This window comes from Orycteropus afer, unplaced genomic scaffold (genome assembly GCF_000298275.1).
Source record: "Orycteropus afer afer isolate SDZICR_OR568_19922 unplaced genomic scaffold, OryAfe1.0 scaffold00287, whole genome shotgun sequence".
NCBI lineage: Eukaryota > Metazoa > Chordata > Mammalia > Tubulidentata > Orycteropodidae > Orycteropus > Orycteropus afer.
Window position 1 is genome coordinate 3,271,995 of NW_006921874.1, and position 18,749 is coordinate 3,290,743.

Here is an 18,749-nt window from a genome sequence, read left to right on the forward strand (position 1 = left end):
TGTCCATTATAATCCTTTGAAGAGATTAGTGATACTTTTCTATACCTTATATTGTAGATGTTATTACCCTGCCATAAGTAGGCCTTCAAAAGCTCATAGGCGGGAAGTGTGAGGATAAAAAAGGCTAACAACTGTATAACCTATTCAGACATGTTTCATATTCATGAGTCAATCTTGGCCTCCAAGAGGCCAGCCTATTGAAATGAAAACAGGGAAAAAGGAAATATTGGCTCATATATTTATCAACAATTTTGTAATAAGATTCACTTTTACTATTCACTAATTTATATAAATAATATTCAGAGTCACTTTGCTGTAATTACTTGTTAGAATTTTAAGCACCATTAACATCTCCCCCCATTGTGTATTTGGTTTGCTTTATTCTTCTAATTGACTAGAATCAAATGACTTGCCTGATTTCTTTTGATCATTTTATTATATATTATAAATAAAATATAACAGTAATTGTGGCAAAGTTAGATAAAAATTAAGAATACTAATCAAAGAGTGTGATGCTCCATACTTTCTCATATAATTAAAATGACTTTGAATGCTTTATTCATGTTGATTCTAAAGAGAATTTTGTTGTTGTTGTTGTTGCTGTTGTTAGATGCTGTTGAGTCAGCCCCAACTCATATCGTGACCCCATGCACAACAGAATGAAACACTGTCCAGTCCTGCACCTTCCTCAAAATTGTTGCTGTGTTTGAACCCATCATTGCAGCCACTGTGTCAGTCCATCTTGTTGAGAGTCTTCCGCATTTTCACTGACCCTCCACTTTACCAAGCATGACATCGTTCTCCGGGGAATGGTCCCTTCTGACAACATGACCAAAGTAGGTGAGACGAAGTCTGGCCATTCTCCCTTCCAAGGGGTATTTCAGCTGCACTTCCTCCAGGACAGATCCGTTGATTCTTTTAGCAGTCCATGGTATTTTGAGCATTCTTCGCCACCACCACCACAACTCAAAAGCATCAACTCTTCTTAGGTCTTCCTTATTCACTGTTATGCTTTCATATGCATATGAGGCGATTGAAAATACCATGGCTTGGGTTAGGCTCTCTTTAGTCCTCAGGGTAACATCTTTGCTTTGTAACACTTATTAAACAGATCTTTTGCAGCAGAATTGCCCAGTGCAATACATCATTTGATTTCTTGACTGCTGCTTTCATGAAGGTTGACTGTGGATCCAAGTAAAATGAAATCCTTGACAACTTCAGTGTTTTCTCTCTTTATCATGATGTTGCTTATTGGTTCAGTTGTGAGGATTTTTGTTTTCTTTCGGTTGAGATGTAATCCATACTGAAGGCTGTAGTCTTTGATCTTAAAGTAAAGTAAGAGGCTTGGGATGGTAGAAGAGTATCTCTTGATTAGATAAACTAGTATTCCATGTAGGCGCTGGCTTACTGCCAGTTGAAAGAAAAGAAAGCAGTAATTCTTTTTCTCTTCTCCGTTATTTACAAAGATAAGATTAAAGTCTGGGTCTGTTTCTTTATCCTCAGCCCTTCATCTACTGAGCACTAAGCTGTGGGAGTGGCAACTGTTCAACAATAATGTCCAGTTGTAATAGAAAGAGTGTCCTTGGCTTTTTAACATTGTATATTCCCTCCTTATGCACATGATAATTTGTATTACTCATATAATCAAGAAGTACCCGTTTAATAATGTATTATCTCTTGTGGGGAATGTAAAATAATGAAAAATAGTTAGTTATACTGTAAAGGACTAACAAAGAAAAATAAATGTTACATATTTTTTTTAGTTTTATGCTGATTTTATCTCAAAGGATACTAAACTTCACATTTTCACTTTATTATTTCCAAGTACCTATAGAATGAGTTAGTTAGTTAGCTGCCATCCAATTGACTTTGACTCATACCAACCCCTTGTAACAGAGTAGAACTGCCACCCATATGTTTCTCCTACAGAGTTGCTGGGTGGATTTGAAAGACCAACCTTTCAGTTAGCTGCCAAGGTTTAACTGTTCTGCCACCAGGTTCCTTTTAAATTAGTAGGACCAAGAATTATTTTTAGAGACTGGAATAGCAGAATTGGAAAATAAGTTACCCATAATCTAAAGGTAACTAGAATCTAAGGCTCTTGAATTCTAGCCTACCACTCTTTCTAATAAAATAGTACATTCATATTAAAATGTAAATTTATACTCGCTTTGTCTAGGAACAAATGCATTAGTCATCAGAATCTGAACAGCCTGTGACCTGGTTCCAAACAGTTGATTCACATCAATAACAAGTTTATTTGTTATCATTATGATTTTTCCCCTCTCATTTTGTCTCTGAAGGTAGAAGTATGTTTTTAGCTTCTACATGCTCAATTTTCTAGTCATTTATCATAAAAGTCAAATTCCCTTGCCATCAGCAAATATCTACAGCACTTTGTCATTTAAAAACTGAAGAAAAAACCTCAGTGATAGATTATAATTGCCAAGAATTGATATGTTGACATTATTGACCTGTCTACCTGTTACAGGCATATATTCATTTGTATCTGAAATCTTCAGTTTTATTTGCGATTAATGTTTACTTATCCAAAAAGAAATTGGCAATATAGAGAGAAATAACTATAACCCAGTTAATAGCCTACAGTTGAAGTGTTGAAAAAGTCAAACTCTGATTTCTAGGCCACAGATCGGTCATCTCAAAGTATATACACTCTGTAGTGGTTTAAACCAAACCCTTACTAAAACGGAACTTTCGGTAGGGTAGCCTTTTATAAGAAGGAGCGTGAGTTTTTGTGAGTTCTCATTTGCCTGTATTCTTTGATCAAGCGAAATGCTTCAGAAGAATGCCCTGTGCTATTTTTTGTCATGGTTAATCATTCAGCATTGTTCGGATTTGTGGCCTGAGTAAACCTGCTTGAGAATGGCACCACTGTGTATTTAAAGGATTCTTAATAGTCACAGGGAGCTCTGGTGCCGCAGTGCCTAAGGCTGCTAACCAGAAAGCTGACAGTTCAAACCCACCAGCCGCTCCTCGGAGGGAAGGTTGGGCAATCTATTTCCTTAGTGATACCACCTTGGAAACCCAAGGAGGGGTCGCTATGAGTCTGATCTGACTCCATGGCAGTGAGGTTTTTTGTTTGTTTTTTTTTTCAATCCTCACAAGATGTACATGGCCAACTCTTTGGGTGAGCACCACGTCCATCTGTTCTCTATGCCCACGGGGTATTGCTAGACTTTTTCTTTCATCGGGTCAGGGTCATAATGCTTAAGCTCTCATGACCCATGTGACTTCAAACCAACCCCTGATACCTGACACTGCTTCTCCCAAACCAACAGATTAACCACTATAGTGCCAACATTTACTAAAAAGTTAACAAGGTAAATGTTAAGACTAACTGTTCTGCTTCAGTAAGGGTGGAAGACTATATATTTAGCATTCTGTTTCTTTGTCTTACTCATTTTCAAGGTTCATAGGTACTTAACAAAACATCCCACTTGTCACCATTTATCTATTAAATAGTTTCTGGACATACCGAACACAATCTTTGTTATGATCTTAGAGGGAAAATAGTGACCCAGACAGTAGAAATACTTGAACTAGCTCATTCCTCAGTTTAGTACATGTCCAAGTATTGAGAGGCAATAAAGTGCAGTGGTTAAGAGTGAGGGCTTTGAGCCAGAGCACTTAGATCCAAATCCAAGCTCTGCTGCTTATTAGCTGTGTCCCTTTGGGCCTTTTACTAACCACTCTGTGCCTCAGTTACCTCGACTATAAAACAGAGATGATAATAAAACTGGCCTCCTAGAGTTACTGGGTAATGCATATAAAACATTTCGATTGGTGCCTGGCACATGATAAATATACAATAAATTAGTTATTGTTATTCAGATCACAGGCACGATATGAAAAAAAGGCAAACCAGAACATAGTGTTCTATAAACCCATCAATAAGTTATGTTATTATGACTACTTTCATGATATTAATGGAAAAATGTAATTTTATGGGTCCTCACTCTGGTCTCAAAATGTGTGTCAACAGTTCTCACATGCCAAATAATATGAGCTCAACCTGTGTTTATGATTATTCTTCAGCACTCGTAAATGGTCAAAATTAGTTCACGTCGGAAGGGTCATACTAGAATCTAGTATGTAAAGTCAGTGTAATGCATAAAATAAGATACTGGATTAGTAGTGGGTTTCAAACAAATGTTCCAGTTGTCTTTAATAGGAAAATAAGTATGAAAGATTGCCACACTGATTTTTCAACTACCTAATTTATTTCACTCTATCATGTTATGAAATATTTTTCCAGAATGGAATTGGATTTATCTTATATAGGAAAACATAAGAAACTGGACTCATTTTGATTTTTTCAAAAAAAAAGCATGCTTTCTAATTTTACCCTGATTTTCAGGGAGAGCACAATGGAGCTGCAGTAGATTTGTTTTCTATTATTTTATTGTCCCTCACCAAAGTCATTATTCCACTAATTAAAAAGAACTCAATAGACTACCACTGCTGACACTAGAAACATTCTGGTCCTTAATGTACACTTTTGTATACAGTTTCAAAGAACAGTACATCCTTATAAGTCTACCACTCTTTTAGTGTCTTGTTCTAGTTGTTTACATTGGATTACATTTTCCTTGGGGCAATAGCATAGAGACAAAAGTTTATTGGCAATTCCCAGGGGCTGGGGAGAGGGGGATGAGGAGTTATTGCTTAAGGGATACTGAGTTTCTGTTTAACCAAGTGGGTATATATTTGACTCTATTTGAGGTTTTGAGGAGCTTTAAGGGCACTGTGGTTAAATCATTGGGCTGCTAATCTGAAGATTGGCAGTTCAAACCCACCAACTGCTCCGCAAAACCCTGTGTGGCACTTCTATCCTGGGTTTTTATTTGGGATTTAAAATATGATTTCACACTTAGGAATTTCCCAAGACCCTATAAACAACAATTTCCATATCATGTTTTCAAATTTCTTTAACTGAAAGAAAACTTATCCTTAGCAAATCAGGGACTGATTTTCATCTTTGTGCTCTAGTTTCAAAATGCTGAGGTAAATGAGTAACTATATCTGCCCTTTATATAACCCTTGGGTGGAGGGCTATGTAGCTGGCTGTAGACACATAATTATTTAATTTATTCTAAGCAGTAAACTGAGCCCTACAAAGATAAATTGTTTAAATCGGAAAGGTAATCAGTGCCTTTCTCACCTTATACCCCATACATTTGTGAGATATTTATCTAAATTAAATCCTACTTTGAAACTTTCATTTTACTTAGAGGCGGAAACTTCATTTGCCAAGTGAAACCTTAAGGTTCAAGTTTAGTGCAAAACTAAGACCCTCTGGAATGGAGGGGTTTGCCAAAATACCTTCCTACTTCCCAAGTTTTAGTACAGTTAAAATTCATTTGAGATCCTTAAATCATGGGAAACCTAAAATCTAACTGGCATGGTTTCAAGGGACGGAAGTCAACATGTAAGGAAGCCAGTTGGACAGAGAAAGCTTGCAGTTCTTATTTCAGAAGTTGCCTGACTAAAGCATTTAAACAAAAGAAGACAGCCACAGAAGCCATTTGCAAAGAGTTGACATCACTTACAGCTTTGGGAGAGGGAATGGGAGGGTGGGTTGTAGGATCTTACTTTCTAGCCATCCTAGGAAAAGTAGCAAAAGTGTTCAACTTTATTTCAATGGAAGACCTTTGGAGTTATTTAAGAGAGGAATAAAAATGAAAGTCTGAAAGAAATCTAACTTGACCTATAAAATATCGTGTGCCTTGGTTTGAGCTTTAATTTCTTAATCTGTAGGATGAGGGAGTTGGATTAGACCAGTATTTCAGTAAGAGAAAGAGAGATGTTAACAAGTCTTTGATGAAGAAGAATGGGAGCGATTTCTGTGATTAACGGTGTTGGGAAATGCGGGGTAAACAAAAATATACTGTGGGACTTTTACTGTGCCATTTCCTTACACTATTTGACCAGCAAACCCCATGTTGAGAATCCTCCCCTGGGAATTGTGGTCCGTGGCACCCACTCTGGCAACTGCAGGGCCAGATGTTCTCTAAAAGACTGGCCAGATGTATCATTTAACAGTTCTATGCCACGTTGTCTCTGAACAAATAAGCGTCTCCATTCTAGTCCAGTTTGATTCGTTCCAATCCTCTTAATGCAGAATCCTTGACAAAGAAAAAAATCATTTCTGGACCGTGTTGACATTGAGTTGGTTCCTAAATGTTCTGGAATGTGGGCTTTTAGGCATTGCGATTTTTCCTGACTACATTAGTTTCCTCATTAGAATGGACCGTGCTCCTCCTCTATGTCCCATTCTCTTTTAGTGTGAGTCATCAAGGGTCGACTGAAAAAGATAGCTGGGGAAATAATGGTAATTTTTCTGTGTGCTTTGAATATGTACCTGCATAGGTCTTATGTGTGCAGGTAGAAACATAACACTTAAGCAGGCATTTTCCTGGGCTTGAATAGAAGCGTGAATTCGAGTATTCCACAAACAGATGGGAAAATAAAATTGAACCTACTGCCCCCCATATGCACTCACATGCACACGGAAATAAAAACCTTAAATCCCAGAAAAGCCTCAGGTTCACATAATATATTTCATACGTTCAAAAAACTGTTACATGTTTTAGGAGTCAGGAGTTAGGCAGACCTTGGCCCCGCACCATACCCCTCTTCATCTTGACCTAAAGGGGGAGCTCTGACAGGCCTCAAGGTCATTTAAACCTAAGGTTGCACCATTGTGGCAGGGAAAGTGGAGGGCTGATAGGGTAGCGAGCCGTGTGAAGCTTTTGGTGGGAGGAGCCGTGGAAACAAAAATTGCTTTCTCCAACAGGCCACTTCCTTGAGTTCCTTGCAGCTGGTCAGGTAAGCTTGGAATGCTCCAGGCGACTGAAAGCCTGGAAGAGCTTGGGCTGAGTCCATGGAGGGGGCTTCTTAGGACCTAAGCTGGAAGGGCCAGGAGGGGTTTTCTGAGAATTGGACTTTATTTAGCTGCTTCTAGCAGGTTGGAACAGATAGGCATAGGGTTGCCAGATTTTATTTTATTTTATTTTATTTATTGTACGAGGCATACTTACACTAAAATGCTAATCATATATTGATCACCTGAAATTTCAACTTCATTGGATGCCCTGCTTTTTATTTGCTAAATCTGATGATCCTAATCGGGAGGATTCTAGTTAGAAGCCCGAGCCCGGAAAAAGGCATGCAAGTAGCCGATGTCCTCTCTGTCCTGGCTTCTGCATCGCTGTGGTAGGTGACTGAATGGGGTGTGCGCCTGGTGAAAGGAAGCAAGGGAACCCTAAGAGCAGGAGATATGACTGACTGTGGGCCAGAGAGAGACACTCTTTCATGTTGTCTCACAATGAAGCCTTTGTAGTAGCTTTTTGAAGTTGTGTAATTTTGCGAGTGCTTTTATGCGTGATTTATTTCCTGGTGTAGCAAATTGAATGCCATTAAGTTTTCTCTCCTTTTTTCCCCCCCTGTATTTTAATAATCTTTTATGTTGGCAGCCGTCAACTACTGTGAGGGCAGCTTCTATGAATGCTTAGCACCAAGGACGGCTTCTGACTTTTGGTAACTTGGTACCAATGTGCGTCACTGTCTTTGGGTTTTAATTTGATTGTGGTTTGCTATAAGCAGAGATAATGTATTCTTGAGGAGCTTACGACTGACCAGCCATTTAGTTAATATTTTTTCTAAAGTGATTAAAGGTATTTGATTAGACATGGAGGGCGGGGAATATGAGCAAAGGGGGGGCAGAAAGGTGATTTGGGGTAGTGGAGAGGCACGATTGGTTTCACTGGTAATAACAATGGCATCTTGTAGTCTTATTTGCTCTTCAAAAAATTTCACAGAAAACTTACGAACTCACGATTATTTGAAAATAACTCTTTAATGTGAATGGAAGCTGGACATGGTTCGTAAGGTGAATTGAGAGCATTTTTCTTGTAAGACGTCAGCATATTCAGTAGAGACCCACAAGAAGGCCCAACGCTGGGAATATCTTAAAGCCTCATATTCTACCTTTGGCCGTGTAGCTTCAGGGAATATGATTTGCAGCTTACTCAGAGAAATGTGGGGTGGGAGTGGGGCACGTAGAGAAGGTAGTTTATTCTAAGCTGACCCCGGAAGTCCTTGGGCAAATCCAGATACTGATCAGATATGGATCTGCTCCAGGTTTCCTTACTGAGCTCAGTAGGCCCCTATACCCTGGAGGCTCTTGTAGCTAGAGACCCCTGGGGTTAGGCCAGGATTTGTGCTTGTGTGTCTCTTGGCCTCTTGACACTTTCTGTTCAGTTTTACTAAATGGGCAGGATTTTTCAGCCATGATGGTCACATACAGTCTAAGGTATATAGTCATGTTAAACACACACACACACACACACACACACACACAAAGTTACAAACTATTTAAAAAAAAAAAAAAAACCTGAATAGAATAATGGTTCATTTGGAACAGACAAGCATGAACAACCTCAGCCATGTGTTGACTACTGTTCTCTCTTCTGAGGGAGAAAAAAGAATTTATGAACTGAAATAGCAGGAGAGTCAATTAGGCTTCTAAAACAGACTTAGTGTTAGGTCTTATAAAGTTATTCTTACCAAATTCATTCATTTGTTCAACAAATTTTTATGGAGTGGCTACTGTTCACTAAGGAGCCCTGGGGGTGCAGTGTTCAAGTGTTTGTCTGCTAACTGAGAGGTTAGTGGTTTGAACCCACCAGCCACTGTGTAGGAGAATGATGAAGCAATTTGCTTCAGTAACGATTACAGCCTTGGAAACCGCTAGGGCAGTTCTACTCTGCCCTATAAGGTCGCTTTGAGCTGTAATTGACTCCATGGCAGTGGGTTTGGTTTTGATTTTTACAATTCACCAAGCACAGAGCCAGCCTTGGGAATACAAAGAGGAAGACTACATAGTCCTCCTTTAGATAGGCTCAAAGTCTAGTAGTGGTGACAGGCATGCAAAGTATTCATCGATGGACACAGAGATAAGTCCTATGATAAAACTGAGTACAAGGTGCAGTTGGGGCACAAAGGAGGGAGAGATAAACAGTGGTGGGGTGGGGAGATGGGTTCAGGAAAATATTTACAAACGGAGAGTTATTTGAACTAAGACTCCGTATTGGGTAGCAAAAGCCTGGAAATTTGGCTTTTGTCCTTACTGAGCTGCTTGTGGGTGAGGGCAAGCCACCTCCCCTCTTTGGCCTTTGCTTTCTTTCTCCACAAGATAAAGGTGCACAAGATGTTCCTTAAACACCAGCCCAGCATTGAAATGTTACAATTCTGGGAATCAAATGATCTTAGTGGGTTATTTAGGAATAACAGCGTGATTGTTGAATGGAGTCCTCCCTTTATCTTTGGAGGTTACAATTTGAAAGCCCCCATAAGGCAGAAAGGCAGGAAACATTTCCTGCCCTCCTCCCATATTCTGTTCATACTTGGTATGTGGTTTGCACTAAAGTCATTGCCCTGTATCCTGCATGTGTCGAGAAAGCAGAGTTCCAACAGCATGAGGAGGTAGGCGCAGTGCTGATTGCAGTGGAGCCGGTGCGTACCGGTCCTTCTACCTGGCTGGCCCTTTCCATGGGGGGGAAGGGCTAGGTTCAACCTCATTAATTTTGCCTTCAATATATTCAGGATATGGTTTATTAAAGGCCTTTTTTCTTTTCAGATGTCTTACCTGCATCCCAAATGTAAATGACAAGTCTCATGGAAGATTGGAAAGTGTCCTTTGTGCATTAATATCAATATTCATAGATGGTAGAATATTTGGAGGAGATTATATCCATATTTATTAAAGACTGAACTCTAACAGGGAGAAAGTGGGAAAATTGCCATTAATATACTGACATCTGGCTAATAGTCAGTTTATGTTAATATTGACTCACTTTTAGCTCTTTCAGGTTTTTCCTAGCTTCCAATAGGTCTGTGATGGTTGTAGGAACCGAACAACCTAGCACATATGATATGTACAGTAGTTCCAAAATCACTGTTACTTCCTCTAAGAAGACATGTCTACACACATAATCCATTATAGTGGGGCATTATCATCAATCGGATTTTTCATTTAACACGTCATCATTAAAATGGAATAATAACATTTTTCATCATAGAACAAATTATCCATTCAGTGCCTTTATTTAACTTTTAACTCTTGGTAGTTTAGCAGAGCAGTGAGATTACTTTGTGAATAGGTGATTCAGCTATAATTGTATACGAGTGAAAGGTTTTTTTTTTTTCTTCTGTAATTCCAAATGTATTTGAAGAAGCAAATCATTCTGCAAACAGCTGTTTTCTGTTAAGATGCTATGACTGACAAAGGGTAATTTTCTGCTTCCTAGGGTCCTTTTCTCATTCGGATGGATGGTAGAGCTTTCATGAACAGAGAAATAAAAAGTACATTTCTACCACCAAGTGCATGAAAGTCTTGTCTCTGACAGACTCTCACTCTCATAACTCCCCAGACTTAGGCGGGATTTAACTCTCGACAGTGCGACTTTTCTCTCAATCGAAGGCTTTGTATTCATTTGTGAAAAGCCTGAAGGTAGGAAAAAGGAGATAGATTGAATTTTGGAGGTTTGGTAAATGCTCTGCAACTTTTTTCATTGTCTGTCATCAGCTTTTTGATGCAGATGTGTTTTGGAAATGTCATTGGCCACTTTTCCCCCTGCTGCTTTTTGGGTGCATTTTCAAAGGCAAGAGACTGAGAAAGGGGAACAGGAGGATTCATCGGTGTGGTAGCACTTATTTCCTCAGAGAATCACTTTTCTATTGAGTCACTTTGCTATTTTCTTAACTCAGTAACACAGTGAAGGACCAGATGAGAATGATTTTATTTTTCTAATGCCAAAAGAGAATGGAGAAAGAGGGAAACTGAGGAGAGCATAAATGAGCTTGAACCCTATGATCTCTCCAATGCTTCTTTTACTTGTGTGTATATATGTATGTATATAGACATGTATGTATATGGACATATATAGACATCGACATTTATACTGAGACCTATATATATACATACACACAGACACACAAAGAGATACGTATGTATGTGTGTGTGTGTGTGTCTATCTATCTCTATATATAAACTCATTCCTATCAAGTTGATTCCAACTGATAGGAACCCTATAGGACAGAGTAGAACTGCCCCATAGGGTTTGCAAGGCTATAAATCTTTACGGAAACAGGCTGCCTCATCTTTCTCCACCAGAGCAGCTTGGTGGGTTCAAAGTGCTGACCTTTGGGCTAGCAGCCCAATGCTTTAACCACTGTGCTACCAGAGTGCCTATGTGTGTATATATATGTCTATATCCCTGGTGGCACAATGGTTAAGCACTGGCCTGCTAACCTAAATGTTGCCGATTCAAACCCTTCTAGTAGCTCCAAGGATGGAAGACCTGGAGATGTACTCTTGTGAAGATGGTAGCCTAGACAACTCCATGAGGAAGTTCTGCTTTGCCACATGGGGTCACTATGAGTTGGAATTGACTGGACAGCACCTAAAAACAATATATATAGGGGTGAGGGAGAGGGGAGGGAGAGAGAGATCAGAGAGACAGAAGTTGATGTAAACATTTTGACTAGTCCAGACTGGTATTTTCAGGATATAACTTGCTCCGCCAGAGGAGGGCGATTGTCATAGGTGACACATTTGTAGATTGACCAGTCGTTTATGAGATGGTCCAATGCTTTGCACTGGGCACATGGCAACCCTGAGTCTGTGAGCAAGATTGGAAGATGGGGGGGTGGGGCACACCATTGGCCTGGTTTGAGAAACCTGAGGGAAGGGTAATTTGCTCCAAATCAAGGTAGCTTCCAGGCTGCTATAGACCTGGTGTGATAGCTATCCTGTGGCCCACTCAGAGTGTTTAGCTGGCCCAGGGAAGTCATCAAAGATTTTCTCATGTATCCCAAACCCAGACACAATCCATTGCCATCAAGTCAACTCTGACTCATTTTCTAACTTACATAGCGAACCCTATAGGACTATCAAGTTGATTCCAACTCATATAGCGACCCTATAGGATTATCAAGTCAACTCCAACTCATATAGTGACCCTATAGGACTGTCAAGTCGACTCCAACTCATATAGCAACCCTATAGGATTATCAAGTCGACTCCAACTCATATACGACACTATAGGATTATCAAGTCGACTCCAACTCATATAGTGACCCTATAGGACTATCAAGTCAATTCCAACTCATAGTGACCCTATAGGACAGAGTAGAACTGCCCACAGGGTTTCCAAGGCTGTAAATCTTAAGGAAACAGGCTGTCACATCTTTCTCCTATGGAGCAGCTGGTGGGTTTGAACCACTGACCTTTCAGTTAACAGCTGAGTGCTTAACCAGGTCTCCTTTTCTAGTCTATAGTCATTGGTTTTTCAAAGGACAAAAATAACAGGTGATAATTTATTCTGCTGGAACAGTCCCTGCCCTCCTACCCTTATCCCAACCATATATGCCTTACCAAAGCTTTAATCTTCTGCAAAGACTAAAATCAAATGTTAACTAGTTTGTCCCCCAAAATGTCCAACTAAAGTATTTTGGCCTATAATTAAGTTTGGGAGTCATGAAGAATGAATGCTACACAGAGGAGATTTATTCTCATCAAGTGTTGTGCATATAAACACATCATTTGAGTTCTAAAGTTATTTTGCAAAAACTTCCGTGGACTCTGTTTTCTTTTGAAACATTTTGTTCCACTGATAATATAGATATTGAATTACATCTATTGTTTGGATAGAGAATGTAGATTTTTTTTTTTTTTTTTTGCTTTTCTAAGCTTTGTTTAACATAAGTAACCATCCATAGCATATCTATGCACTTTCATTGCCACAGAATTCAATTATGGATTATGTCACTCAAAATAGAATGCTTTAGAAATCAAGTAAAATCTCATAACTAAGATGATTAAGTGTCTTTACATCTTGTGCTGCCTCGTATTCTGTACATGAGGTTTATAGTACAACTTGGTACGGTTTTTGAGGTGGAATTCTAATTTTCTATTTCAATGTGCTGGTTTTGCTTTGTAAAAGTATCATTAGTTTCCCAAGAAAATGCTTAAGAAATGTTACTATATGTAAAGAAAAGTGATAAAAAAAAGCACAAAGGCGTGGAGTGATTCTTTGTAGATTAGCGGGAAATATGCCAAATCCCCTGTGTTTTCTCCCTCCCTCCCTTCCTTTTTCTGGCTTCAATTGCATTCAGTAAATGATAGCGAAATCTGAAATTATAATAAATGGTGAAATCCCGATGTGTTATTCTTTTTTTTTTTTTTAATCTGATCTGTTGTTTGGAATTGCTGGATGTGAGAGACAATCCTCATTTATATAGCTTTTCTTTTGGAGGAGGGGTGTTAGCAATAGACAAATTGTCAACCTTTGAATGGTCTATGTAAATACTGATGACTGTGTATGCTAATTGTCTGTGATACAAACATCAAGGAGAGCTGTGGCTTTGCAATCTGCAGGCAACCCTGCTCTGCAGCTGCCTGAGCCTCACTATTTGGGGCTATGGAACTGGTCCAAAGCAGAATTGGAGCAGTGGCCCTAAATCTGAGTGTGCAAGAAGGCAACAAGTAAATTAGTGACAGGAGAAGGAAGGGCTGGAGTGAATTATTTGAACTGGTTAGGTTCAGTCTAAGGAGCCCTGGTGGAGCTGTGGTTAATCTCTGGGGTCCTAAGTGAAGAAGGGTTGGTGGTTTAAACCCACCAACTACTCTGCAGGATAAAGATATGGAAACAAACAGAAAAAGCTATGAGAAAAATCTTCTGTCAAGTTTGACAGCTTTGGAAACTCTCTGGGGCACTTCTACTCTGTCCATGTAGGGTCGTTCTGAGTTGGAATCGACCCAACGGAAACGGGTAGGTTGAGTCTGTATTTAGTTGAGTCTGTTGATCTAAATTGGAAGATGGGGTACTGGGATACCATTGGCTTGGCTTGGGAAACCTGAGGGTAATTTGCTCCAAATGCAGGCTCTCCAAATGCAGCTACAATTGGTTACATAGGACTGAAATTCAGGAGAGACGTCAGAGGTAGAGATAGAGATTTAAGATCCGAGCAATTGCAGTGATGGCTGAAACTTTGGAAGAGCCTCATTTCTCGGAGGTAAAGAGATTAGAGGAGAGCCGAGGATTTAGGACCGAGCCTTGGGAGAATTTTTAATGTTACAATGGGGGAGGAGAAAGAGAAACTCGAAAGTATAAGCAAGTGTGCTGGGTTGTGGAAGTTGCCAAATGTCACTGCTTCCCCCCAATGTTTAGTTCTGGGTCAGATAACGTCAGTAACATTGGGCGGGGGGTGGTGTATATAGGGATTATGAAATCCTTACGACTTTCTCTGCCTTGGTTTAGGTTGTGTTGTTGTTGTTGTGTGCCGTGGAGTCGGATCCGACTCATAGCGACCCCTTCCTTGGATTTCCAAGGCAGTATCACTACGGAAGTAGATTGCCCAACCTTCCTTCCAAGGAGTGGCTGGTGGGTAGGAAAAGAGGCTTATGGTTTCTCTTTGGGACCACAGGTGAGGGAAAAACCCCACACTCACTGCTGTTGAGTGAAATTCCAACTAATAGCAACCCTGTAGGACAAAGTAGAAGTGCCCCATAGGGCACTTTGTCGCAGCTCTAATACTTAAAAGAGCAATTGTGGTGCATGTGCTTTGGCATTCTATGTAACTCTATAAAAATTTTGAAGGATATACAGGTTTACTGCACGATCCAAACGTAAAGCATTCCTATGAAACCTTTCGTAAGTCAAGTTGAAATGGCTGAAAGTGAAGAAGCAATTGCCATTACTTTATATAGGAAAAAATTGTGCCTAAGGCATTTGAGTGCTAACCAGAAGGCTGGCGGTTCAAACCCACCAGTCACTCCTCCAAAGGAAGGTTGGGCAATCTACTTCCGTAGTGATACTGCCTCCGCAACCCAACGAGGAGTTGCTATGAGTCGGATCCGACTCAACGGCAGTGCGTTTGGGTTTGGTTTTTTGGGACCAAACAGTAGCCTCCCAAATCATACGAAATAACATGTAAAACCTAAAATAACACTAACATATAATAAAAGCAGGAATGAGAAACATAGCCCATATAAAAGGGAATAATGTATATACAGTGTAGGTCCTGGGGAAGGAGCTTGACCACGCCACCCTCGGGGTGTGCGCTGCGTCTGCCCACTGCAAAGCAAACTCTGACTGCTGCTTTCGGCTTTTCGCCTTTTCTAGCGAAAGTGAAAATCCTCTTCGGCTTTCTTTCACACAGTGAAAACAGGTACTGATGTCGGTCTTTCACAAAAATGAAGTGGTATAAAGCAGTCTTTCAAAAAGCAGGGGATACATGTACCTTGACTGTCATATGGGAAAATGATTGTGTAAACCACTTAGGCACTGTAAATACGGAAAATGTATCCCGTGTGTTGAATGAAAACACTTGGGAAACTAACTCAATTTTCTCCTGGGACTTCAGGTGGCCTAGCGACTTGTATTCTTGGGTCCCCCCACAAAAAAAAGGAAAAAGGAGTTGCTGCCTTTTCTTCACCCTTCCCTCCCAAAATGTCATGCAGTGTAAGCAATCTTTGCATCTGTTGGGGAAAATAAATTGTTTGCCATTGTCCTTGATTTTCAATGTGAAGAATCATCTGCTTATATAGAGCTCACAAGTTAAACACACACAGTGATAGATCACATTATGACAGTGTGATAAGCCCAAAGCCCAAGGACATCCTTTGTTTCAGGATAGTAAACACCACAATCAGCAATTGTGTCAGGGTGTAGGCAACACCGAAGGCATGTTGGATTCCACAGGACTGACCTATTAACCCAACTGGAAGTGCTTCACCAATCAACAGAGCATTCAAATAGCTGAGACTCCAAAATACACTTTGGTCTCATTTACCAAGTGCTCTAGGGTAGTTGCCTCTGGAAAGTAAAGAACATGGCTGCCAATGATCCGGATTTACTATTTGATTAACAGTGTATCAGTGAATTTCAGGATGGGTCTTACATTGGCTAGATTCAGGAAAAAGAGGTTTGGAGCCTAAATTAGCCCGAATGTTGTTGTTAGGTGCCTTTGAGTCAGTTCCAACTCACAATGGCCCATTGTTGCAGCCACTGTGCCAGTCCATCTCGCCAAAGGTCTTCCTCTTTTTTGCTGACCTATTTTACCAAGCATGATGTCCTTCTCCAAGGACTGGTCACTCCTGACAACATGTTCAAAGTACAAGTTGCCCAGAGTAATGAAGTCTAAAATTTATATATCTGTGTCTATATAGTTATTAAACATTTCCCCGTTTCTTGATTATTTGTATATGTAGATCCAAAATCTGAATCCTGTTTAATTTAAACATGCATAATTTTACATTTTATGTTAGAAAAATATTATTTAAATCTATAATGTTATGATGTTATGATACCACACTATTTCTAATTCCATTATCATTTAGTCAAAGTAGAGCAGAACAGAGTAGCTAAGAGAGCAGTTTCTAGATTCACTGAATGAGTTTCAGTTCTTTCGTCACTTTTTAACTGTGCGACTGTAGGCAAGTCACTTAGCCTCTCTTAGCCTGGGTTTCCTCATCTGCTATGAAGATTAAATTAATTACTTCATGTACAGCACTTATCACGGTCTAAGGACTCAGTAAATAAGCTAATGTTCTTATCTTGGCCATGCTAGGTTTTTGAAAGTACTAATGCAAGTTTTACAAATTATTCATTTTTAGGGTCGGTGTACTAGAGAGAACTGCAAGTACCTTCACCCTCCTGCACATCTAAAGACGCAGCTGGAGATTAATGGCCGGAACAATCTGATTCAACAGAAGACTGCCGCAGCCATGTTCGCCCAGCAGATGCAGTTTATGCTCCAAAACGCTCAGATGCCATCACTCGTAAGTCACAGCTATGTCTGAAAAATTTTGTGTCTTTAAAAAAAAGAAAAGAATATCTATCTTCATTGCAGTAGCCTCAAAGGACCTTTTAGGAAGTTAGTTGCAACAGAATTTAGGACGCAAGCTAGTATTTTACCATATGGACGCTACAGGGCTGAGCATGCGAAGGGAACAGTCAGGTGAGCTGCATTTATGCCTGAACTCAGTCTATACAAGAATATTCATAAAGGAGCAGGGGCATTTTAAGGTGGTCTGGTGCTTAATAGTGGTTAAGGCATTTAGCTGCTAACCAAAAAGTTAGTGGTTCGAATCCACCAGCTGCTCCATGGAAGAAAGATGAGTCAGTCTGCTTCCGTAAAGATTTACAGCCTTGGAAACCCGATGGAGGTCGCTATGAGTCAGAACCAACTTGATGGCAGTGGTTTGGTTTTTTGGAGGCACATTTTAAGATTAGGAGGTTTGATGATTATTAACTGTAAACCTTTAGATTCTGAGATATTAATTCAAGCTAATTTCCTTGTTCTTTGATGTTCTTTGTTGCTTTTTACTTTGAAATGATTTGAGATTTACAGAAAAGTGGCAAAGGTAGTACAGGAAGTTCCAGTGTTCCTCTCATCCAGTTTTCCCCATCTGTTAACATCTTATGTGAACACTGAACGTTTGTCAAAACTAAAAGACTAACGTTTACACATTACCATTAATTAAACTCCAGCCTTCACTCAGGCTTCATCAGTTTTTCCATTAATGTTCTCTTTTGACTCCAGTGTTCAACCCAGAATTCCATCCTGTATTTAGTTGTCATGCCTTCCCTGTTTCCTCTGGACTGTGACAATTTCTCAGTCTTTTCTCTGTCTCCCATGACCTTGACAGTTTTGAAGTGCCCAAGGCATTTGACTGCTAACCAGAAGGCTGGCAGTTCAAACCCACCAGCCACTCCTCGGAAGGAAGATGGGGCAATCTATTGGCCGTAGTGATACTGCCTCGGAAACCCAAGGAGGGGTCGCAGTGAGTCAAAATCGACTCAACAGCAGTGAGGTGGTTTTTTTTTTGTTTTTTTTTTTTTTTGGTTTAGTCAAGTATTTGATGGTGGTTTTAACCTAGCCACAGAGTTTCCCTTTGCAGAAGTGAGTGAGATTATGGTGTCACTCTTGACAAGAGTCTAGTATTTTTTTGGACCAGTGACTTTAAATGTATCCATTAAAAACTAATTAAAAATTATGTGAGCTGCTGTATGGAAAGTGAATTTGCTCTGTAAACTTTTGCCCAGATCACAATAAAATTTTTTTAAAAAAGAAAAGGAACACGAGATAAGACTGTATTTTATGATACATGCTATAACATGGGGGAAAAAAGTAATTAAAAATGGAAAAATTTAAAAGTGGATCAGGGCAATGGTTGAACAACATGATTAGCATAATGTCACTGACGTGTACGTGTGCAGATTGTTGGGACGTCAAATGGGTTGTTACATATATATTTAGCACAATAAAAAAGTAAGTAAGCTATTCTATCTGTCCATTTTTCAAGTATTCATATAGTTTAAGGAAAGATCTGTTGATAATTCATCTTGTCTTGATACTTTAAAATAAAAGTTGCATTTTGATCTTAGACCTTTCAGGGAGAATTAAAATCTATCCCCTTTCTACTGTAGTTTTTCTAGGTCTCAAATTTAGCTCAGTGCTGTCTCCTAATTCCAGCTGGTGTGTTTCATTAAAACTGTTAGCAAGATACATTTGAAAGGACTGTGTTATCTTTATTTGTTACCCCTTTCATCATTGAATATCAAAAAAAAAAAAAAAAAAACACTGAAAATGGGAAGATGTATACAGTATTCAGAGCCCGTGAATATATGGAAATAAGATGATCTGCTCTCAGCAAAGCC

The 18,749-nt window shown here is 39.6% G+C and overlaps 1 protein-coding gene across 1 annotated transcript in view; it reads left to right on the forward strand.

The window, feature by feature from the left end:
* The window catches only part of MBNL3 (muscleblind like splicing regulator 3), a 70,116-nt gene that overhangs the window by 23,224 nt on the left and 28,143 nt on the right, over positions 1-18,749 (forward strand). Inside the window, exon 2 of the mRNA XM_042782296.1 lies at positions 16,703-16,867. Coding sequence (XP_042638230.1) covers positions 16,703-16,867 — 165 coding nt within the window. The remainder of the gene's footprint in view (positions 1-16,702; positions 16,868-18,749) is intronic.